The following is a 25781-nucleotide window of genomic DNA, read 5'->3' as shown; positions in this document are numbered from 1 at the left end:
ACGCAGCGAAGACGACGTTTCTGACCCCATAAAGTACATATATTCTTCATCAGCATCACTAAACGAGTCAATCTAACCATGTCCGCTCGTCCATACGTCTGTACGTCCGTCCATTTCTACGCAAACTAGTCCCTCAGTTTTAAAGCGGGCTAAAACTTTCCCAAAAGTCCTCTTTCTTTTGCACGTATTATATAAGTCGGAACCAGACGGATCGGGCAACTATATTTAAAGCTTCCATAGGAGTAATCGAAAAAAAAATTTTTTTATTATATCTTTGGTGTTTTTATACCGTCACTCGTACATTAAAAGGGTATACTAGATTCGTCAGAAAGTATATAACACGTAAAAGGAAGCCTTTCTGACCCCATCAAGTATTGATCAAGATCCCTAGCCGAGTCGATCTAGCCATGTCCGTCTGTCCGTCCGTCCGAGTGAACGCTGATATCTCGGAATCTATAAGAGCTAGAACAGTCAGACCAGGCATGCAGATTCCTGAGTTTCCTACGCAGCGCAAGTTTGTTTCAGCGCCCACTCTAACGCTCATAATCAGCCATGCCCGTATATCCTTCTGTCCGTCCGTCTGTCCGTCCGTCTGTCCGTCCGTCTGTCCGTCCGTCTGTCCGTCCGTCTGTCCGTCCGTCTGTCCGTCCGTCTGTCCGTCCGTCTGTCCGTCCGTCTGTCTGTCCGTCCTTTTCTACGCAAAATATCAGTTTTAAAGCTTTCGGACTGAAACTTTCCCAATTGCAGGTAGTAAACGTATGACAAAATAATATGAACAAATTATATCTTCCCTTCCCACCTTAATACTGCTGCCATTCTGGCGGTGCTTGTCCACGTTGCCGCCGAGAGAGTTGGGATTAAAGCTGTACTGGAAAGCGTCCAGGACATTGCTTCCGCGGGCCCGCTTCGCCCGCGATATTATAAACAGTATGATGGCCACCAGCAGGATTATTATCGTCGTCAGGACCACGATAACCACCCCGATAAAGTTGGCGTCGTTAGGCTCTTGATCGATGGGCCGTGGCGCAATTACTGCAATAAAATCGTAAGAGAGTTAAATAAATTAAAATGTAAATTAACAAATAAAAGTGCGTCCTCCCGGAATTAAATGTAAATAGTGATCAACTAAATAATGTAAGAACGTTTGAGGACAAGAGGTTTGGATTTATGATGATTTCGGTCACTTACACTGCGGCCCGTTTTTGTACTTGCTATTGCCGCCGGATGCAGAGGATAAGCCTTTTCCCAGACTTCCAGCAGGGCCGCCCGCTCCGATGGGCATGTTATTGTTGCGCTGGAATTCGTTGTTCCTGATGACATCGTGAGTATCCTGCGCATGACTAGCAGAGTTGCTGAGCTGGTCCTGCTCCTCTGTAAAATTTCCAAGCGCAGGCACTAAAGGTGTTATAAAATGGGAACATTATAAATAATTAGATTGGTTATGATCAGCGAACGAATTTTTTTTATATCTAAAGTTTGTTGAAAGTTTGCCACTCAGTATTAGCTAGAATATTGAAGTTTGCTTTGCACTCATCCTAGTTTTTGGACTACACTTTATCTTGCAAATATGTTTAGATCATAATAAAACTGAAATGTTTTGAGCCCCACCCTGTTTTTCCAACAACCTGTCGACCCAACAAAAAACCATTCTTCGGGTGGGCGACCTCGTTTCTTCAGGCAGTAAATTTCGTAATTACTGTGCGAATTTGTTTCTGTTTTGAGTTATAGATGGTTTCGACCAAGCCTTTGTCCTTTGGGTGGCAGAGTTTGTTTAAGTAGCTTTTTCTATACCCGTTACTCGTAGAGTAAAAGAGTATACTAGATTCGTCAGAAGCGTTTCCAACCCCATAAAGTATAGTCGATCTAGCCATGTCCGTTTGAACGCTGAGATTTCGGTTGTGTCTTCGATAAAGTGTATGCACTCCTTGTAGATGACAACCTGTTAAGTGAACATTCTAGACTATAAAAATGACACTCCTCAAATTGCTCAGGATCAGTTCTTCAAATGCCTCGGAACTGCATTCTATTTAAATTATCGATCCAATTCGGTGCCTGTTATTGCGCGTAACAATTAAAGTTGAGTTTAAACATTTACTTTTATTTCGGTTAAATTTACTAACATTTATTCCACATATTATAAATTTATATAATATACCTATACCAACTCACTTAAAAAAATGCTAAAACTAAAACCGAAATCACAAACAATTAATGACTCCACAATTGTTTGTGATTTGTGCACTAAAAATGTGGAAATAAGTGAAATCCTTTCGAGGTTTTAATGGCTAAATCAAAAATAAGATGTGACTTGTGCTCTACTGAGGTCAACAATTATGACTTTAATGAGCATTATCAAAATTGTGAAGGACCCAAAAATGCATTAATTTTATTAATGAATGGTGGAAAACAACAACAAAAACAACAACAGCAGCATCAAAAACAACAACAACACCATCAAAAACAACAATTAAGCCAAGGACTACAACATTTAAACGACCATCCTTCACCATCCGCTAATACTCTAAAACGAAAAATATTGGAGGATGGTAAAAAAATCCTTAATCAACCCAAAAAAATTAAAATTACCAAGAGCAAAAAGGATTTAAAAATTGAACTTTTATGTCCTAATTGCGGTGAAAAATATCTGTCCTCAAGAGAACGTCAGCATATATTGACCGATTAGCATAAAAATGCATCGGTCAGAGAGGTCAAGAATGATCAAAATATTATTCACCTTAGCTCCGGAATTAGGTTTCCAGTAGCAGCTTTGCCAAAAAAAATATAATAAAAGTTTTAAAGCATTGCATGATTGAATATAGGGACATTTAATTCAGCCTGAGAGTTTATGGTACCTATATAAAAAAAATAGAAGAAGGAGATACAATTGAAACAACAAAACATTTTACGACTGCATACAAATCGGTATACCAATCTGAAAACATTGACAGTGAGTTAAATACGGCAATAGATAGTTTATTAACATCAAGCAGTGAGTTCCAAGAAAAAGATTCTGGTTGGGCAATTAGAAATTTTATATTTTTTGAAATTACGATAATAAAGCTAGAAAATATTCCTGCTAGCGGATACATCCATACCAAATTTCTTTCATTTTAAACCTTCATTTAACAAATATTTTTAAAAAATATTTTTTAACTAAGTATTTATTAACAAACATTATCGATATTGATATCGGAAAAAGTTTTTCACAACTGCCCAATTTTTTCAACAATTGTAGAATACACAAGAAAAAACGTCCACTACGGTGTTCATTAAATATTTTGTTTAAGTATTCCTAGAAAACACAAATTATGAAATATACAGTAATGGTAACACATATGTTTAAAATTCAATCAAAATAATCAGTGAATGAATCAGTTTTGGAAATGATCCCAGCAAAAAAGGATACAAGAAACTTATTTATTGTAATTAATGCGGATCTGATACTCATTACGAAAAGAACTGTGCCAAGAGACGCGACAAGCAGAAAATAAAACAAAAATAGTGTAATTTACAAAACATTATTTATGAAAATAGCTAAATAAAATATTGTAAAATTTATCCAGAATAAAATAAATTTTTTTTAATAATATTTAAAAAAATGTTTACGCAATTTATACACCCTTTTACAATGCTAATTTGCGGACCATCGGGATCGGGGAAAACAATCTTTTTAGAAAATCTAATTACTAAGAAGAGTGATCTTTTTAATACTTCAATAGATCGAATTATTTGGTGTTATGGAGAGGAGAGCGCCAAGCAAAATTTTAAAAAGGTTGAATACCTTAAAGGAGTTCCTGAAACAATTGAAAATGAAACAAATGAACCTATTCTTTTAATATTGGACGATTTGATGATGGGAGCGTTTAACAAAAATGTGTGTGAGCTGTTTACAAAAGGTTCACACCATAGGAACTTATCAGTAGTAGTGGTGACTCAGAACATATTTCAAAAATCTTCGCACACCAGAGATATTTCATTGAATACCAAATATATTGTTGCTTTTAAAAATTCTCCTAATAAGCTTCAATTTCAATGTTTAGCAAGACAAATTTATCCTGAAAACCCAACGGAGTTATTTAGAATATATAAAGAAGTAACTGAGCAACCACACAAATATTTACTTATTGATCTCACTCAGGAAATTAACGATCTATTAAGATTTAGATCAGACATTTTTAATTTGGAATATAAATTGTGCTATTTAAATGAAAATGGTTTACAAAAAGAGTCTAAATAGCTTGAAAGCGAACAAACATTTATTGTATGTGCTCAAAAAAGCCGATAATAGGCTACGTAAGGCAATTATAAACAATAGTGATAGTGAACTCGTAAAAACAATAGTGGAGATTTTATTGAATACATTACAAGAAAACTATAAAGTTACTAAACCACATCTAGATGCTCTAAAAAAGTATAAAAATGTTTTGCGATATCTTTCGAGTCTAAAACGTACATTAAACTCTAAGAGAAAAGTTCGTATTCAAAAAGGATTTTTACCTATTCTGTTTAGTTCATTGCTTTCTGGAATTTTTGGAAAACTTTTAAAAAATGATTAAAAAACACAATTTAACCAATGTTATTTTAATGCATCCTAACTCCTGTCAGAAATTGTTAAACAATGATAGAGGAAATGAACTAATAAATATAACATTTTTACCAATTTTAAATAATAACAAAATAAGTGATTTTGACAAGTGGTTCTAAATTTGTCAAGAATTGAGCTACTATCAAAATAAAAAACGTAGCAAGTCATGGAATGTTCATAATGAACAAAAAGCGCCCCTTATTTTAACCAGAACAAATGAAACTCAAACCACAGATTGGCTAGATATATAACCCAGCACATCAAAATCAATATCAAAGTATGAACATTCACTTCCCGTAAAATTAGAGCTCCTCCCATTACCACGTGGAAGTGATGACGAGAATTTAAATTCAAAGGAAAATATTTTACCAGAAAAACGAAAGTTAAGAGATACTTCTTTTCTGAATAGTAAAATAGATATAAAGAAATTAGGATTGGAAAAGGCAGTGTCAAATGTGAAGCTTACTGAACGACAACGTAAGTTAAAAGCAAAACTAGAAAATTTAAGAACGAAAACAATACCTTATCGAGATCTTAGATATGTAACAGGTTGTGAGAAGTTAACACGATCGGTTCGAACAAAAAATCCAGTAGAAACTGGTAAAAACAAAATTAATTGGATTTCGTATCAATAACAAAAATTAAGAGACCAACTATGGGTTATTCAAAAGAGATTTTTATCACATTGCTTAGTAATGATTCTATGAATATTTTCCCTGATAACTTAAAGTGTGCATTTACAAACATTGTTAATATCCCTGAAGACATGAACGACGATTAGGAAGTCGGTATTACAGATATGTATTTGAATAATTACATTAAATATACACCTAATCAAGATAAAAGTGTTGAAGAAACCGAATTTGTTAGTTTAGTAAATGCTGAAACATTTAGGTATAAAAATGTATCCCATGAGTCAAAAATACCTGAAAATGGATTGTTTTTTATTTACACAGAAATAATAAAACCAAGGTCAGTAGGTAGTAAAAGACCAAGATACCTTCGTGTAATACATTATAACGAGAAAGAAAAAAATATTCAATTTAAAAATATTGAATACTATCCTTTAGATATATGGTCCCCAAATGAAATCTCAATACCAACTACGGATTCAAATGGATACAAGATCCCATTTAAAGCTTCGACTGTTCCTATTTTCGTTACTCTTCACTTTAGAAGAAGGTTACTCTATAAATGAAACCTACACAATAAAAATTTACTTAGAACATAAACTATCATTATGGTAAAATCTTATCAGGATTATTATGTAAGTCAGGGTTGCGGGGGATTAAGCAACATCGGAAGCCTTTATGTATCACCCCGAATAGTGCAACAAGGACGAGGAATCGGAACCTTTTTTAGTGGTCTTTTTAATTACATTAAACCACTTTTTCTTTCGGGCATAACTGCTATAAAAAATCAGGCCGCTGAGACTGGTAAGGCTGTAATAAATAAATTTGGGAGAAAGCCGCTAAGAAATATAATTCAAGAAAAAAGTAAAATTGTTTTACAAAATCTATCAAACAAAGCGATTGATAAAATTATACGTTTTCAAAATGAAAGTGGAAAAAAAAATAAAAAGAGGGGTACTAGAAAAAAACCCTTCATTTAACATCTAACGACAACGGTAACATACCAAGACGCATCATAAAAAAAAAGAAGTCAACAAGAAAATTAAATTTTAGAGATATTTTCTCTAAACCAAAATGAGTAACCATATCGAATGTATGAAAAGTGAATTGGATTTGTTTGCACCACACCCCACACAAAGTTCTATTCAAAGAAATGAAGAAGTCTCATATAATCCAATTGCTTTCTTGGACGGCACCTTCTCAATCGAATTAGTTTGCTTAGGAAATGGTAAAACGTACCGAGATTTATCAAGTGTTTACCTACGACTTGTAGTGCAACTTAGAAAAAATGATAACAACGTTATCGAAGGAAATACTGTCGGTGTAGTAAACAATATATTACATTCAATATTTGGAAGTTCCTCAGTTTATTTAAATAATATTCTGGTATCGCAGAGTGATAATAATTATCATACAGCGTATTTGAAAAACATTTTAAACTATGGGATTGATGCCTCTGAAAGTAACATGGCCTTCCAAGGTTTGTGAGGAGTTGAATAACTCCACACAAATTCCAGCAGCAGATGGTCGGCCGCCCACAAGGTAGGCGGCGAACTCGCGTAGTGACGGCGCGGCGAAGAGCGGTTGGAGAACGTTACATTTGGAGATCAAGGATGGAGAATGTGAGAGTTGGAGAACGTGAGAGTTTGGAGAAAGTGGGAGTTTGGAGAGCAAGACAGTTTAGTGACCAAGACAGTTTGGAGACCAAGGATGGAGAAAAAAGCGGAGACTTGGCGGGCAGGGCGAGAGTGCCGTGAGCAAAAGGAAGTAACGGGACGCCGCCAGACTTTGGACTCTGCCGTGAACTTTGGACCAAGAGATAAGGTGTCACTTCTCGGCAACGGAGCGGCACACAAACATGCCATATGTATCAAGAGAACCAGCGGGACGGCAGCATCAGGCAGGACATGAAGGACAAGGGGTCAATCAGGAGCCATGAACTTTGGACCCTGTGTGGAGAGTTTCGGCGGGCCGTGCGCAAAAAGGAAATAACGGTTCCCGGAGGCCCTATATAAGCCCGAAGGGCGCTGGCAGCAAGAATCAGTCGATTACGATCAGTCGAACACGAGGAGTCGAGTCGAAGAGTTGAGACATGCAGTCGAACAGATATCAAGTGAACAGAAAACCAACCAAGTAAAGGGAGCCACAACAAGGCGAGTCGTTGGAAGCAGCGCCGTGGAAGCCTACAAGGAGTAAGATCGCTACTTCGAGACGTTTGGTAATGAGGTCACAAGGAATCTCCGAACTTAGACACGGGTGGCTAAGGTTCAAGGGGCATCACACGGCTAAGTCAAGGCAAACTGTTTATTCCTTTCCAATGACACCAAATATTTTTTTTTATTAGTGATGGTTGAAATATATTTGGGTCATCGACGGTCGTCGGCATTTTTCACCTGTTTTTGGGTAGTATCAGTTCTTGTGACCCCGACCGGTTGGACACATTGATAGAACATTTTTTGACCGGATACTTTCAGGCATAACCTTTATGGTGGAGGAGAAATACGTTTAAGACATGTGAAAGAGAAATAGATTATCTAATCCAAATTACTTCAAGTAAAATTTGAAAGGTAGAAAGATTATATATCGGTTTAAAGCAGTTTAAAGTCATGCGAAGAGGCAGACTCGCCATCCAATTTTGTTTGTAACAAGAAAGGGTGTGCATTTCGATTGTGAAATTTTAAATGTTTTTCAATTTTTGTTCGCAATTTTTGGGTTTTCTATTAATTTTTCACAGTTAATCGCGAACGTGTCGGCGAAAGCGTTATCATCAATTGTTGTTTCTGCAAGCGGTGAGTGCCTTACTATTTGCTTTTAATTAATAAGAGAAAAACTTAAGGCGGTATAACGAAAAGATGTAAGATATGTCTTCGAAAGAATTTACTTTAGCTATTGTGATATAGGGTAGCTTTTAATTGGAGAGGGTCGATGTGACGATGGGGTTTATGGCACATCACGACCATAGTTGGGTGGAAATTAAGGAACCTCTGGAACATCTAGAAAGCTAAATTTGAGACTCGGCCAGGATAATGGCAATTTTTATACCCTTGCAGAGGGTACAATGATTTCAGTCAGAAGTTTGCGACGCAATATAGGAAATGTTTCCGACCCCATAATATATATATATTCTTGATCAGCGTCACAAGACGAGTTGCTCTAGCCATGTCCGTCTGTCCGTCCGTCTGTCCGTTTCTACGCAAACTAGTCTCCCAGTTTTGAAGCTACGGTCTGAAACTTTCCCAAAAGTCTTCTTTCTATTGCAGGTGGTATAATCGGAACCAGCCGGAAAAAAAATTACAAAAAATGATATCTTCGGTGTTTTTAACATATAATCTTCTTAGCTTGGAAATAAAATTTTTTAATTAGTTCTGAATTTCGTATTAAATTTTATCAAAATCGGACGACCATATCATATAGCTGCCATATTGAACGGAAAATTAGTGGTAAAATAATATGAAAAAATTATTTACTAAAGTTGATTATTTCTTATAACTGCAAGGGTATACAAACTTCGGCTTGCCGAAGTTAGCTTCCTTTCTTGTTTTACTATCTTTTTGATTTTTGTTTGGTTTTGCTCATATCCGACTATAGCTTGTCCAGCACGCGAAATTTTTCCATTACCATTATGAATAGGTACTTCATGGATCAAGCATTTTTATCCACAGCTGACAAGCAGCAAGACGAGCCTATTTGTGAGCACTTGATCTTCACCTGAATTTTATTTGAATTTGACACTTCGTTACAGTTAATTACTGAAGCTTAAAAATATTTCTATCCAATGTTAGTCAATCGAGCTCAAGCACGTGGTCGTCTAAAAGAGAGCTTACTCAATTACATCGACAGTCCACTTCCGCAGAGCACTTACTTCGAAGTTGATGCCATGCTACCAGGGCTAAATCAAGCATTCAACAGCAACACTGACGAAATAAAATTTTACGAAAATCTTGAGCAAAAGAAACTGCTCGCCCTCACCTTATTCGCGTCGTTAAAGAGCGACCTTCAGCTAAAGCTATACCTCAATAGGATCGGAACACCTTTCTTAGCTAATGCTGCCGTCTGCTGCAGAATCTTTAACGGAAAATCTGTTGTCGAATATCCACATCCACCCTTTGGTGGAGACTACATGAAATAACCTACCCTTAAGGGGAGCGCCGTCCACAACTAGATTCAAAATCCGCAAAAGGATTAAAAAGTTTCTCTTTTTTAAGTCTTTACTAGTTGGTGAAGCGGCCAATATCACTCAGTCACTCAATGAACGCTATGACCGCCTAAAGCATATCGTGAACTCCTTGCTAGACACTTTCTTGTTACAAACAATATTCAAAAATGTATGAAAGAATATTTAAACCTAGGTCATATGCTTAAACTGGAACCAGAAGAATGCAATATACCAGACTAAATGTTTTACATGTTACACCACCAAGAAGTAAAAGGCTACGCTCTAAATGGCGCCTTTCATATCGGACTGAGAATTTAACGAAAATTCTTTTACGTGTGCCTTCCATCTAAATATTCCGACAGATCTGGGTGGGCTCTGAGCACCGCAATTTTGATGCACTTTCGTTGAAGATGTCCTCAAGCTAATGGCCAAATATAAATTTGGGCTTGGCGTTTGGGTATCGAACAGCAGCCGCATCAGCCACCAGCCTAGACGAGCTCCCAATAACCAGTGTGGTCAAGGTTTAGGAATGCAGATGCTATTAAGCGGCAAGTATTATCAGATGTCGCACTAATATTTGATACTCCAGATGTTCTAGAGCCTGTGGCAGTACAGTTCCAGATCCTTTTCCAATAATACTGGCTTTTTGACCTGGACTAGGATTCAAAACTCCATCCAAAGCTGATTAGGTGGTGGAAGACCTGTCCCGACATCAACCACATCACACTGAGGGTTTCACGTTATGTGAACAACGAATCAGGATAAATCGAAATACATGGATTTTCAGATGCATCTATAAAGTCAAATTCCTTTTATACATCGCAGACCGCAACTGAAAACATCAAAGTCTTTCTCGGTTGGAAGTCTGTGGCGCGCCATTTTTCTCTCGTATTCTCTGAGCTGTAAAAGAAGGTGTGCATAACGAGAATATTATTGTGAATACTTGGCCCGATTTCACAATTGTCCTTTTGTGGTTGTCACAAACTCCATCAAAGCTGAAGACTGCCAACAGTACTTGGAAGATACTGGAGGTCCACACAGCGCATTACATCACGTTGGCTCAAGGGATAACCCGTAGACTGCGCATTGAAGAAAAAATTAGCAGCCAATCTCATGAGCCAATCACAACGATGCTTGCTGCAAAGCTGCTTATTGTCAAAAATCTCCGCACCATTTTGGACACGCTCATGAACGGTCCCAGATTTCTTCCGTTTCTTCCTGGACTAAGCTGATTCGATTCATTGCATATGTTTTACGCTTTATTCATCGAAGGAGAATGCAGAAACGGTTCTTTACACTCACACTATCTAGGGCAGGCTCAAAGAAGCTTCTCATTCGATCTACATCTGGCCTGCTTTGAAAGGTGGTCCTATCAAAATCGCAATTGATAGTAATTTTCGTAATCGTTCACAAACAATATGGGATAGTTGGGGTACGCAATATGGTTCGCGAGCTTATAAATGCTTGTCACAAAAGTTTTCGCCTATGCAATAAAACTGATTAATACATGGCGAACTTGACATCTGTTTGGGTACGTCAAGCGTTCCCCTTTTGAAAATACTGGGGGCGACTATGCCGGACCGCTTCTACTCAAAGTGGACAAGGGACGGCGTCCAAGAAAGGAAAAGGGATACATCTGCCTGTTCGTCTGATCGGAAAATTAGTAGGAAAACATGAAATACAAATTATATCTTTGGTGTTTTTTAACATATAACTTTAAAAGCTAAAAAATAACATTTTTTAATTAGTTCTGAATTTCGAATTAAATTTTATTAAAATCGGACGACTATATCATATAGCTGTCATAGGAACGATCGGATAATTGGTGGGAAATAATGTGAAACAAATTATAGCTTTGGGGCTTTTTGACATATTATCTTATAATATTGGGAATATAAATTTTTATATTTTTTAGAATTTCGAATTCAATTTAATAAAATTATTGATTATTTTTTATAACTGCAGGGGTATACAAACTTCGGCTTGCCGAACTTAACTTCCTTTCTTGTTTTGTATTAATTTTTACGCTCCTTTTTTTTAGATCATCAAGCAAAAATGTTTACATCAAGATTGGTAATTATTTACGTTCAGAAGAACTGTCGAAAGAATTCCATCAGTGATCAGCTATCATGTGGTTGCATGCATAGCCGGCAAGCACAGCATATTTGCGTGGCCGCTATGAAGTTCAATTTCCGTTATCTTTAAGTCAGTTTAATTTTTTCATTCAAAGAATAAAGAAAACAAGTTTTATACAAAACAACTTCGACAACCGCCGTTAGAAATTTTTATTATTTTCTCCCTGACTAGGCCAGTTGAAAAAGGAGAATAGTTTTCTGTTCTATGTATAATAATCATCCTAATTTTATAGTGGATGTTCAGTGGCCAGTCGGCCCAGAGAAACAGTGACCGCAGCGAGGGACTACTCCCGCGCACCCAAACTTGCCAATGGCCAGCAACCCGGCCGCTTCTTAGTTGCAGCCACCGCTCGTGGTCGCCCCGCCACCATATATATATATATATATATTTACATAATAATATATTTTTTACATAATAATTATATGTAATTAGAATATATACTTGATAGTGACAGTTTGCTATTCAAGATGTTTATTATTGCGTATTGTTTACATTTTCTTTTCTCTTTCGTGAATAAATAAATAAATATTTCGGTGCAGCTATATGGAAAATTTTAAAGTGAAATATCTCAATCGAAGCTAAACAATAAATTACTAGCACAAGATTTAAGTACTAACTGACCATAATTGATAAAACTTTTTATTTAATTTTATGCATTTAATACAGCTTTTATAAATATTGTATGTATTCTTGACTTTAAATTCGCAATCTTAGTTGTCTTATTGTCTGCCCACTACACTTTTGCAAACTCGATACGGCCGATTCGTGTGTTTGCCTTAGAGGAGGCTCAGTCCCTGCGCACCCATCACCATGACACTGCTTGGCAAGGCAACAGCTCATACAGCTTGAGTATGCATTAATTCTTTAGGGTGAATTTATAGTCGCAACTCAACATGAACAATCTCTTCTGACAGTATAGGAATAAAAAAAAATTGTCCACCGACTCAGAGTCCTAGACCGAAGGGCCGGCCAGATTTTCTACTCCAAAAAGTGCAAAGGCTAGCATCATGCCCACATCTACGAACGTGGCATTTAGCATGGAATCATGACGGCCTCTGCAAGAAATAAACCTTGAAAGTAAGCGTAGGGAAAATGAACTGCGGTTAGCTATCGGTCCCGCCCAAACAGAAGCTCCTCAGGTTGAAGTCTATGAGCCTATCGAAATCAAAGACAATGTCAAATTTGACGAGCCTCTGGAAGCCGTTAAGTGCGTGCCCGATTTTACAAGGGCACAAGACGCATACGTTTCCTGGCGGCAAGCGGCAGTAGCGGGGGCATCACTTTGTCTAGCTGCTGGTCCCCTCAAATGGGGCACTCCTTATTCAGAAACTACGTAAATAGCTTACGCCATTATCAGACGTTTATTATTATTAGGATTAAAAGAAAAGACGCCCTGTCGATGCTGTGCTGTCCTCGTTCGGAACTGCGTTGAATTTCGATGCGATCTAAATTGACTCGATTTCACATACAGTGACGAGAGTCAGATTCATGACATCGAGCAGGAGATGGGCACCCTCAGGCAGGGGAGTCGTACACTTTTGCAATACTATGACGAGGTTGAGAAAAAACTCACCTTGCTCAATAATAAAGCCACTATGTTTTTTGTGACAAATTTCGGAATGATGCACTCCGAGTATTCATCTCAGGACTTAAGCCCAGCCTCACAGACGTGCTATTCTCGGCAAAGCCAAAAGACATGCCGTCAGCGCACGCTTCGGTACAAGAGGTAGAATCTAACCACGAGAGATACACCTTTGCCTCTTCGTTTGCGAGGAGCCAAGAGGATAGAGAGCGCAGGAACGGAAACAGGCCCCTCCACAAACAAATTCTGAAATAGGTGCCGGGAAGAACCCGCATTTTTCTAAAAACTACAAGGCGCAGGTACACTTAGGCTTCCGGAAAGCACACCGGAGCCCATAGACGTGGATCCGTCACTGTCTAAAATGTTACCAACCCGTGCCCCGGCTTATCAGATCGCGAAGACGGCACCGTCTGAACGCTCTGGCCCTCACAAGAGGCAAAGGGTTAATCACATTGCTCAGGGCGCAGATACTTCTGACATGACATACGCCAACGCAGAGTCCAGTGCAGCGAAAATGGTAGACGATGACGCCATCTGCGAGTACGACTCGGACGCGATTAATTTTTTAGGGTAAAATCCCTGCTACCATTCATCATAAGAAGAGTAGCGAGGATCGACATGAGACTTCTCATCGATACGGGCGCGGACAAGAATTTCATCTGACCATACGAAGGATTGAAATGCGTCCTCCCGGTAAAAACCCCGTTTAAACTTCATTCCATTCATAGCGTCATCACTATCACGAAGAAATGCTTAATGTCAAATTTTAATTTAAGGGCTACATTCTTTATTTTACCTGACTTGTCCTCTTTTGATGCATAATCTTTGCCTAGCTTCTGGTCAACTTAAATGGGGCACCGATGAAGTGAAGATTGATTTTCACTCATGCCCCATTGTCAATTTTACTGAAGTAGACTGCCCGGATGCACAACCTTTTATCAGAAAAGAATTTTTGAGAATGCTCAGAGACAGGAGAAAAGCGTTCGCACACCCTAATGAGGCCCTTCCTTACAAAACGGCGGTCGTAGCCACCATCAGAACTGTTGATGAGGTGCCCATCTATGCCAAACATTTCCCATATCCAATGGGAGCAGCCGATTTCGTCAACGAAAAAATTCAGGATTTGTTAAAAAATGGCATAATGCAAAAGTCGGAATTTCCCTACAATAACCCAATATGGATAGTAGATAAAAAGGGCACTAACGAAACTGACAAGCGGAAAATGCGTTTGGTGTTGAACTTTCGCAAGCTGAACGAGACAACAATACCCGACCGAAACCTTATGCCGAACATCTCCATGATATTAGGAAACTTAGGCAAGGCTAAGTATTTCACGACACTGGACTTGAAGTCCATTTTCCGTTAACGTAGGAAAATACGAGTTTCGTAGATTGCCATTTGGATTAAAAAATGCGAGCAGAATTTTCCAGAGAACAATTGATGTCCATGTTGATGATGTTATCGTTTTTTCAGAGGACGAAAACTCCCACATCCGACACGTAGATTAGTAGGGTTCATAGTCACCAATAACGGTGCAGCGACAGACCCGGGAAAGTTCAAAACGATTAGAGAATTCCCAGAACCGAAAAATGTGTTTGAGGTAAGGTCATTTCTAGGTCTGGCCAGCTATTATAGATGCTTCATTAAAGACTTTGCATCAATAGCGAGACCCATTTCAAACATACTGAAAGGGGAAAATGGAAGTGTTAGTAGGCAAAGATCTAGGAACATTCAGGTTAAATTTTCCAAAACGCGTTTTAAACCAATTAAAAAATGTTATTTCCAAGCGTCTAGTGACGCTGATCAAGAATATATATACTTTATGGGGTCGGAAACGTCTTCTTCACTGCGTTGCAAACTTCTGACTAAAATCATTTTACCCTCTGCAATGGTATAAATATATCATTGTTGTTTTTAACATATAAGCATCTAAGATTGGAAATAAAATTTTTAATTAGTTCTGCATTTCAAATTAAATTTTATCAAAATCGGACGACTATAACATATAGCTGTCATAGGAACGATCGGAAAATTGGTGGAAAAATAATATGAAACAAATTATAGTTTCTTATAATATTGGGAATATAATTTATTATATTTTTGAGAATTTCGAATCCAAAAAAAAGATCTAAAAAAAAAAGGATGAAATAATCCTTATAAATTTCACATTTCACACAGTTGAATATTTCTTATAACTGCAAGCGTATACAAACTTCGGCTTGCCGCAATTAACTTCCTTTTTTGTTATTACTATTATTTTTAATCGTGTTTTATTTTCCACGGTTTAGTGGTGGGCTTCCCCGAATTACACAGTATATCCGATTTACAGGTTTACAACTATACCCCTGCACTGGCTACTCAAAGCGTAATATATTCCCATCCCTGTCGAACTTTGGTATGGAAGTAATTCGCATTTGTTAAACACTCAGCGGATTTCTCAGAATATAGGCGCGTGATAGAAGAGACTGACTGACCAACATGTTCCCCCAGTCGCATATGCAAAAACTCTTGAGCGGTGATGTCGCTCACCTGCGCGACCTGCTCGACTCGTTCAGCATCCATCATAGAGTAGCCAGGAGCTTAGACTTCCTGGGGATGGCGTTGATAGTGGCGGGAACGCCAGACTCTGAAGATTTTGGAAAAATTTATTTAACGAATTCAATAGAAATAAAAACAATAGGAAAATAAATATCAATAACAAAGTTCAGTACCAAAGCCGCGAGACAGGCCAGAAGAACTGCGGCCCACCTAAAATTCCTGAGGGGAAGGTAGTTAACTAAGTCAACTGGGCGACGGCGACGTCCGATATTCCAAGAGCTCGCTCCGGCCAAACGGCTGACACAGCGTCTGGCCGGATGCCCATGCATAGCCGGCAAGCACAGCATATTTGTGTGGCCGCTATGAAGTTCAATTTCCGTTATCTTTAAGTCAGTTAAATTTTTTCATTCAAAGAATAAAGAACACAAGTTTTATACAAAACAACTACGACAACCGCCGTTAGAAATTGTATTATTTTCATCGTTGCTGAGTCTCTAATCTCTTCCAACATAATCATCCTAATTCTAAAGTGGATGACCAGTGGCCAGTCGGCCCAGAGAAACAGTGACCGCAGCGAGGGACTACACCCGCGCAACCCGGCCGCTTCTTAGTTGCAGCCACCGCTCGCGGTCACCCCGCGGCACACCCACGGAGAAAATATCTTTTTATATACTTTACATATCCTTGTCCATCTTCCCGGCATCTTTCGAACTAGACTTACCGGATATAAAGCTGATCTCCGACAGCATTATCCATTTGACAGCAAAGTACAAATTGATTTTCAAATATTTGCCCACACGATGGTGCAGCTTAATAGTAACATCGCGTGCATGATCCATTATAGTGTCTGGCATATATGAAAACTGCACTGGTTCTCCTGAAAAATAGCGTCCGCCAACACTGAAGAACACCTTGGCATGCATAAATACCTGTGTTAAAAGATACAGTTTTGCTATTAGTAAAAAGAAAATGGTAGAAAGGTGTAACAATTAAGATAACAAATCATTGATTTAAATTTATTAACAAACAATTTAAGGAAGACTTCTAAAAAACAGAATACGAAACTCACTTGAACATCTTTGGTAAACATATTGTTCGTGTGGATCACGATGGCACTAAAGTTGCGAACCGTATCGAATTCAAAAACAATTTCAACTGGGTTTCCCAGCAGTCCGGGTGTATCGTTTCGCCAGCCAACCCATTCATAACCTAAAATAAATAAAAATGCATAAAAATGGTATCAGTTATACATACTGACAGGTAAAGTCCCCAACATTTCACTTCCTATGTCGAATTTGAACAAAAAAAATAAAAGCTTACCGCAGGCACATGGAAGTGGGCTTGGTCTGGGGATATATATATATAGATATAATGGCCAATGCAATATTTAAACAAGAAAGGAAGTTAACTTCGTCAAGCCGAAATTTGTATACCCTTGCAGTTATAAGAAATAATCAATACAGTTATACAATCAATACGGCTATATGAAATGATATATATATGATATAGTCGTCCGATTTTAATAAAATTTAATTCAACATTCAGAACTAATTAAAAAATGTTATTTCCAAGCTGAGAAGGTTATATGTCAACAAGAAAGGAAGTTAACTTCGGCAAGCCAAAGTTTGTATATCCTTGCAGTTATAAAAAATAATCAATAATTTTATTAAATTGAATTCGAAATTCTAAAAATATAAAAATTTATATTCCCAATATTATAAGACAATATGTCAAAAAGCCCCAAAGCTATAATTTGTTTCACACCGATCGTTCCTATAACAGCTATATGATATAGTCGTCCGATTTTGATAATATTTAATTTGAAATTCAAAACCAAATAAAAAATGTTATTTCCAAGCGTAGGAGGTTATAAGTTAAAAAACACCGAAGATATAATTTTTCAATATTATTTTACCACTAATTTTCCGATTGTTCCTATGGGAGCTATATGATATAGTCGTCCGATTTTTATAAAATTTAATTCGAAATTCAGAACTAATTTAAAAATGTTATATCCAAGCGTAGAAGATTATATGGTAAAAAACACCGAAGGTATAATTTTTTTTAAATTTTTTACCCGATAGTTCCTATGGGAGCTATAAGATATAGTTGTCCGATCCGGCTGGTTCCGACTTATATACTACCTGCTATAGAAAGAAGACTTTTGGGAAAGTTTCAGCCCCATAGCTTTAAAACTGAGAGACTAGTTTGCGTAGAAACGGACAGACAGACGGCCAGGCGGACATGGCTAGATCGACTTGTCTTGTGACGCTGATCAAGAATATATATACTTTATGGGGTCGGAAACGTCTCCTTTACTGCGTCGGAAACTTCTGACTGAAATTATTATACCCTATGCAAGGGTATAAACATATTTTGTGGACCTAATTTAAGTAGGATCACAAGTCCGTTACATTGGAGATTTACTGAACACTTCAGGGTATTGGAGTATAGTAAAGAGTTCTCCGGCAAAAACATGACCAGACTTAATGTGTTTTTTGTTCGGGAAAGATTTACTTCGACACTACCAAATGATACATTTATTAAACCCATAACTCTTAGAGAAAAAGAGTATAATGTATAATTCGTTGATGCACTTCTTAATTCGTTGTGTTGATGTGTTTTAGTTTCATTTGTAATAGGTGGAAGAAAGCGTTTTCCAATGCTGTTTTAACCAGATTCCATTTTACGCCCAAAAACGCCATATAACAATTAGATAATTTTGTTAGTATAAGAGTGGTATGTGAGGGAATTCCGTAAAACTTGCAACATGGGCTTCTTAGCTATTACCCGGGCATAGCAAGCTGCGAGCAAATAAAATAACCCCCATCGAGTCCTTACGAGCTTGTTCATTGAAAATATTTGAATTGCAAGTGTCGCAGCTGCGAGTGAGAAGATGGAAGGAAAGTTAATGTGAAAACAGGCGTTTTCGAACGTTTATTAAATAGTTTTTAATAATATTTAAATTTAAAATTTCGTTGGCGACAGTCACTATGGTAATCTTTCTAAATCTATAGCTAATAAAACAAAAATCACCGTTAGCGAGGTAAAAATATAGAGACAATGACACCTTCAGCAGACAAAAGTTCTGATATCAACTTTTGTGACAAAAATTTACATTAATTTCTTTGGGACGTTTCATACAAATCGTACAGCTAAACTTTGGCATATTGAATTTTAGCGTGCCGAATGTAAAAATAACATTTTTTAATTAGTTCTGAATTTCGAATTAAATTTTATTAAAATCGGACGACTATATTATATAGCTGTCATAGGAACGATCGGATAATTGGTGGGAAATAATGTGAAACAAATGATAGCTTTGGGGCTTTTTGACATATTACCTTATAATATTGGGAATATACATTTTTATATTTTTAAGAATTTCGAATTCAATTTAATAAAATTATTGATTATTTTTTATAACTGCAAGGGTATAAAAACTTCGGCTTGCCGAAGTTAACTTCCTTTCTTGTTTTTTTTATGCTTTGCTATTTATTTATCGAATCTTCTCCCTTTGGATACTATCAATAAATATATCAAATCTTAAACTAATTAATCTAACAGTACTAAGACTGATATTCTGCTAAAGGGGGCCCGAAAGTTATCGCTGGCTTGGCAGGTCGTTGAGTTGCAGACGGAATCGGCTGGAAGCCTCTTGAGAGGCGATTGGGTTGCACAGAGAGTTTTTCATTGTTGGACGCTTTTTGTTTGTCTATTCATATTTTCATATTTTCCGGTAAGAACACTTAGGTCCCTGTGAATGCTTTGATTGCAGGATAGTTCGCAGGATTTTCGATTGAACGCGCTGTATAATGTCTATGCTCTTGCTTCCGGCGTTCCCCCCTAGCTGAGAGCCATATGTCTAGATGGGCTTAAGAGTGGTGTTGCAGAGCAGAGCCTTGTAGTCCAGGCGCAGGGGCGAACGAGCCTTAAGAATCCAGTGGAAGCTGATGGCTTTTAGTTTTAGATGTACTTTCTTGCTTTCGATGTGACTTCTCCAGGTTAGTCGTCAGTCAAGGTGGACTTGGGTAATCTGCGTATTATTCAATGATTGTGGAGGGCATATTAGCTTGTTGAGATTAAACGTTGTGTTTACATTTTTGTTTATTTATTTTAATCCGCCAATCAGATGCCACCTCTCTACTATGAGGAGGTGGTTTGCTAGCTGTGTTGTTGCCTGGGCACCTTGAGCGAGTTAAAATTGTGGTGTCGCCTGCTCGTTTGTGGGAATATCCGCTCTGTGTAGGAGGAATAGAGTATGCCCTAGAGTGCTTCCTTGCGGGACTTCAGTTTGATAATATAGTCTTCGGATGTTGTTGCGTTGCACCTTACAGCGAAGATAGATACGACTCAAGAAGCTTGTGAATGTAATCAGGCAAGTGTGTTTTGATTTTGTGCATGAGGCTTTCTAGCCATACTCGATCGAAGGCTTGAGATACATCGAGGATTACTGCAGTATTCCCGATACTCAAAGGCTGTGGGTATTTCTGATGTTATTTTGTTAACTTGTTCGATTGTTCCATGGTTTTGACGAAAGCCAAATTGCTGAACAGGAATAACATTGTGTGCTCCTAGATATGGTATTATGCGATTCAGAAGGCATTTTTCGAACAACTTTTCCGGGCTTCGGTATCAAAATGGTAATAAATTTTTCCCATTTTTTAGGATAGTAGCCGAAAGTTATGATCCCATTAAAGACCTTACAAATAACCTCAATGGTAAAGTTAGGAAGTTCAATTGGCTCCGCCAGGTGTTATCGAAGTGATTGTTTCGATTGGAGAGCTGAGATTCGGGTGAGCCCTCTATAGAGGATGTTTGGCACTAATTGGCGAAAGTTTTTTAATGAACCGCAGCTGTGCATTTTCAGCTTCTTCCCGATTTAGTGTGCGAGTGGCTTTTGATGACGGCGATCTGTTGGTTTGCCAGGTGGAGATAGTGGCTGCCTTCACGAATACTTCTTCAAGAGCATCAGTAAAGCAGTCGATGTCCGCTTCGATGTTGAAGTGAGGGGCTAGTTAATTTGATGTGAGCTTACATACTTGTTATATTTTAACCAGTTGGTTCTGTGCGACGTCAGACTGAGGGGGTGATCTGGTCTGACGACAGGTCCGAAAGCACTTCGGCGCTTATTATATTGGGGGAATGTTTTTTGTCACCGCAAAGTATATAAGGTCTGGAACTTTCCTGGGGTCTGTTGGCCAGAATGTGGGACTGCCAGGGAAGACAAAGTCGAATTTCTGGTTCGGTTTTATGATTGCATTGTATAATTGCCTTCCTTTGGGAGTCACAAGGCGTGATCCCCACTATGTGTGTTTGGCATTATAGTCCCCTGCAGCTATAAAGCGATCTCCGAGCAAGTTGTAAAAGTCCATGAACTTTCCTTCAGAAATTATAAAGCGAGACGGGCAGTATACAACGGCTATGGTGAGGTTTCCGTAACTTGACTGCACTTTAATGTCGACATGATTATTATTCAGGAACTATGTTACTTCAAGGTTGGCGTTTCACAATTTATTCGTAGATTTGCCATCAGTTATTTTGACTGCTTAGCTGCAAGTAGCTATAAATTGCTGTGAATTACTTTGACTTGTTGTTTTTTTTTTTGTGTAAATAATCCTTAAGGTAGAGTGATCTCATACAAATTCTTAAATGCTGGTGATATTGTATATCACAAATGTTTTGATCTGCAGTTTAGGTAAACTCATAAAACTCTCTTCGAAATGGGATTTGTACTTTATAGACTAGCATGTCATTTGTGAATAATTGGGCTGTTTTACAAGTGGAGTCCAGTCTGGGTGATCATTTTCTGTAACTTTTGACTTATCCATAGTACCGTCAGATGCTACTGTAAACTTAATTCACAGTCCAGTAACAAATAATGAGCTGTTAACCATCATTTGTGTCAATATTGATGATAACCATATATTTTGCAGTTGTCTTCAGGTGTAAAATATATTGTTGACCCTGAGTTTCAAAAGTCTTATGTGTTGGACATGTCTTACACTTGATTCTCGACTTCTTTCAGACTTATAAGCTGATTTAACTGATATACTGCAGTTGACACAAATTCTTCAGTTTTAATTTGGGCAGGCTTCAGAAGGTTGTAATGGTTTACTTCAGCATAAGAATAGAATATGTGGATAGCGTCATCAGGAACATCGGTTACTGGAAGAAATTTTGTTCTGCATCTGTCATGTTGGCTTCAGACGTATTATTCAAAGCCAAAGCAAAAGCGTGGTCGTCATGTTGTTTTGTAAGACCCCGACCTCCAATAAATGAGATAGAATAACTTTGAGTTCGTTCCATTTAGATTTAGCAGCAGAGAACCCAATCCAAATTGTCTAATCATGGCTAAAACTTTATTTTTTGATAACTGCCTCCCAGTGGACTGGATTTAAACGAAGGTCTTTTAGAATGTGAAATCCATCGCCATGTTGTACAAGAACTATCCTTCACATTTTCAGCAATTACTGCACTTGATTTTTTTGTACGGCAGCGGAAATTTGTCTTGTTTTTTTGCATGAATTGAATTTCCCTTAAATATTTTGCCGCAAGAAATAGTTGGGTAGAAAGTTCTTCAGCGACGTCGTCAAGGGTTAAATTTCTTGGAGTGCGGACTTCTCCGGGGACCTTAGTAATTCGCTTTCTAATAGGGTTACATGACCTCAGGGATTTAAACCACCTTCTTGCTGGTCACTTGATTGAGAATAAGATTATTGACGAATCCATTAGAGAGACAAAGGAGTGGTAACGACTTTACGACATGTGCTGAAAAATAGATATTTTCCGGACGGAAAAGATATTGTTCCGTCCTGACAATTGCGTTAGCTGCAGCGTCAGGTGTGTGCTCGGGTCATTTCCTATATAGATCTCCAGGTGGCGCGATTGAGAGTGTTCCTCAATCGTTCTCCTTCCCTAAGAGCAAGCAGCGGAACTTCGCGAGCATTTCTTGCTATCTCCATATTACTTGCACGAGTCAAGGCAACGTGAAGCACAGCTTGGCGGCGCTGCTCTTGAGATAAAGAAGATATGCGGGGCATTCTCTTTATTTTGCTGTTAAAAGTAATTGTATAAAAGTTATGATGTAAGCCTGCGAACGATTTAGGTAAACCGGGTTGATTAATTTTGTAGTACGGTACACCGCTTCAATGTTATACGAGTCCTGACATCATTCAGCAAAATATTATGGTCGGCAAATCTTTGTGTAAAATTAAACTAGTAATTCTAAAAATTTAAAAAAAAAATTATATCCTAGAGTAAAAGACCATACGATCAAAATCAACCAAGCACCACATTTTAATAACAATTATTTCATAATTTTTTGAAAGAAAGAAAAGAAAGAGTCTTTCGATTTTTATTAATTTGAATTCGAAATCCTTGAAAATATCTTTTTTGCTACCAATAAAAAACACCATACCAAAAAAAAAACACAGAAGCACAGAAGAATAATTATTTCATATTATATTCCTAACAATTTTCTGTTGATTCCTATGGCAGATATTTGATTTAGTCTTCTGTCGTTTTGCTAAGATAAATTCGAAATTTAGAACTAATTAAAAATGTCATTTCCAAGCGTAAAATGTTATCAAAACACCTCTTAAATATACCTTATACCCTATACACATTGAAAATATAGTGACGATCGCACCTTCAACAAACAAAACTTCTGGTATAAACTTATCTGACTAAAATGTAATACACGATCTAATTAATAAATACACGTTCCAAATTTTTTACATTCGGCACGCTTCATTAAAATCAAACAACTAAGCAATGGCATATTGAGTTGCAGCTTAATAAAAGAAACTGCCCCTAACTGGAAAATGTGGCCATTTTTGTTGATTAATAATTTTGAAACAGCAATTTTCATAATAATGGGGCGTATACTTAAAGTTGAGAAATCTTACATTTTTTAAGGAATCAGAAAGAAAAGAAGGAAAAATCGAAAAAAAAAATTTAAACAGTGCACTTTGGTTTTTTTCCTTTTTTGGCATAAGCTCTCATTTTAAAACTATTGCTTTGAAATTTGGTTTGTATATATTTTTTAAACTCCCAAGAAGACCTACCAAGTTTCAAATGATTTAAAGCACTATTCTGTATAGCTTCCATATAACCTATCTGGCCGACATGCAAAAAAGCACCATTAAACATTTTTATTTCTTATTTTCTTTATATTTAATAAAAAAAATCAATTATCCAAGATCACATTTTAGTATTCATTTCCAATATTAGTGCTTCATTCTGAAAGTAAAGATAGATTTTACAAAATTTTAAATAATTTTGTTAATTTTTTGTTTGTTAATTACTATAGAAGTTACTTAATTTTTTATCTAGTCCAAAGTATTCATATTCTGAAGCAATAACCAAAATCTTCATCATTTTAACATTTAATTTCCAAATGTGGTGCTTGTAGTAGAGATATAACTTCTGCTGGTATTATTTTCTTTTTGATTCTATTTAGTCGATCTTTTAAATATGTACTGAACAGCAACGGATCAGAACTATTCATGGGTCTATTGAAAAAGTCTGTAATATTGCCTAATCAACTACATTTTTTAGCGTGGCCTCTTCTATCGCTCTTATATAATTTATTTCGGGACTCTGATGCATGTTCCCCAACGCATCCTACAGGAACTAAACAAGTGTATATTATTTGGTAGCCATGTACTAGGATTTTGTGAGCGGCATCGGATACCAAGGATATTTTTTCTGATATGCCACAAAAACTTTAGCACAGAAGGTTTTAAACGTTTCCGAGTATATTTCGTACTCGCAGTTAATTGTTATTAAAATTGTATGAAAACTTTGTAAAATCATAATCAAAACCAAGAATTGATGATAGTAAAGCTGCATTGGAAAATGCTATTCTTGCTGTGTTGCCGTCATTGGAGTTTCCACATTTATGCCCACTTCTTTCATCATTTTTAATTTTAAAAGTATTTTTCCTTCTTTTAGTTTAGGCTTATCGCTGTCCTTGATTTGCCACTTCTTAAGCTCAATTCTATATGAGATACTAGCTGACCCGGCGAACTTTGTTCCTACTCCTACTTTTTCTGTAGGAGAGTAGTATAATACATACCAATAGATAAACTAAGTTATTCTTTAACTACATTCTATGTAAGTACAAAAATAAATACCTTAAATGTCGGATTAAAACCTCCTTCTTCGATAATGTCTGCCCCAAATGACGTCATTTGGAAACAACTATTGTATTTTCGAGTATTTGCAAGAAAGTGGCGTGATTCTTGTGTTTCGCCGCAAAGCAATGAATACAATGGCTCATGTGGCGGAGTCAACACTGGCAATTTCACTTTACCATTAACGCAGCATAATCCAGGCGTTTCTCCGGAAAACTTTAATGCACCACAATACTCGCAAACAACGTCCATTTGCCCAATGCAAACGCTAGGATGCAAGCTGTAATCATTGCTGCAATCGTATCGAAACGCAGCTCGATTCAAATCAGCTAAATATCTTGTTCTGCGTCGCAAATGATTTATTTGTTGACTTCTGTTGTTCGCTTGACGATTCTGCATTGCCAACCGAGCTGTTTCACGGGCTGCTTCACTTTGCTCTCGTGATTGAGAAGCACGAAGTCGAGCCATACTATTGCGGCGCTGTTCACGTGCAATTTCTTGTTCTTCTTCAGTCCTTTCATTTGCAGTATTTTGTATTCTTCTTGCATTACGGCTTTGTCGGGAAAGATTCGATCGTCTTGGTCGCGGCATTATTAATTAAACTTCACTTCACTTTGATCCACTTGTTAATTATTTATTTAATAGAAATAGTTTTAATATTGATTTCTTACAAATATCAAATTGTCATCCATACGTCATTATATAGCTGTCATTTTACGTCAATTACATAGCTGTCATTTGCGTTTTGTTATTCCAAGTCGGATTCTTTTTTGTTATACCACGTTTTATAGTGACTGACTTTTCATGTCAAGTCACAGAGGAACGCTGTCGAACGGGATAAAAAGTATCCTATATCCGTCTCCTGGCTCTAAGCTACCTCCCTACCAATTTTCAGGCAAATCTGTTCTGCCGTTCTTGAGTTATAAATGGTAACACGACTTTCTTTTATATATATAGATTAAAAAAAAAAAATGAAAAAGCGGATCCAAGCATGTAAAGGACTGATTCCATA

The 25781-nt window shown here is 37.3% G+C and overlaps 2 protein-coding genes across 5 annotated transcripts in view; both read right to left on the bottom strand.

Moving 5' to 3' along the window:
• LOC108024892 (uncharacterized) overlaps positions 1-25781 on the bottom strand; it is a 219850-nt gene that overhangs the window by 15615 nt on the left and 178454 nt on the right. For all 4 annotated transcript variants that reach the window (XM_050890300.1, XM_050890298.1, XM_044091590.2 and 1 more), the window contains 4 exons: positions 16699-16838; positions 16351-16558; positions 1189-1395; positions 800-1032 (listed from right to left, as the gene is read on the bottom strand). In XM_050890300.1, the coding sequence (XP_050746257.1) occupies positions 800-1032; positions 1189-1395; positions 16351-16558; positions 16699-16838 (788 nt within the window). The remainder of the gene's footprint in view (positions 1-799; positions 1033-1188; positions 1396-16350; positions 16559-16698; positions 16839-25781) is intronic.
• On the bottom strand, positions 23730-25376 carry LOC127012088 (uncharacterized). Its single transcript, XM_050890301.1, has 2 exons — positions 24770-25376; positions 23730-23873 (listed from the first exon to the last, which is right to left on the bottom strand). Exons 1-2 carry the CDS (start codon positions 25358-25360, stop codon positions 23835-23837), a joined length of 630 nt encoding a protein of 209 aa, XP_050746258.1. The 5' UTR covers positions 25361-25376; the 3' UTR covers positions 23730-23834.

The sequence above is a fragment of the Drosophila biarmipes genome, unplaced genomic scaffold, assembly GCF_025231255.1.
Source record: "Drosophila biarmipes strain raj3 unplaced genomic scaffold, RU_DBia_V1.1 ptg000019l, whole genome shotgun sequence".
Lineage (NCBI taxonomy): Eukaryota > Metazoa > Arthropoda > Insecta > Diptera > Drosophilidae > Drosophila > Drosophila biarmipes.
Note: the sequence above shows the minus strand (reverse complement) of the source record. Positions and strands in the feature narration are given on the sequence as shown.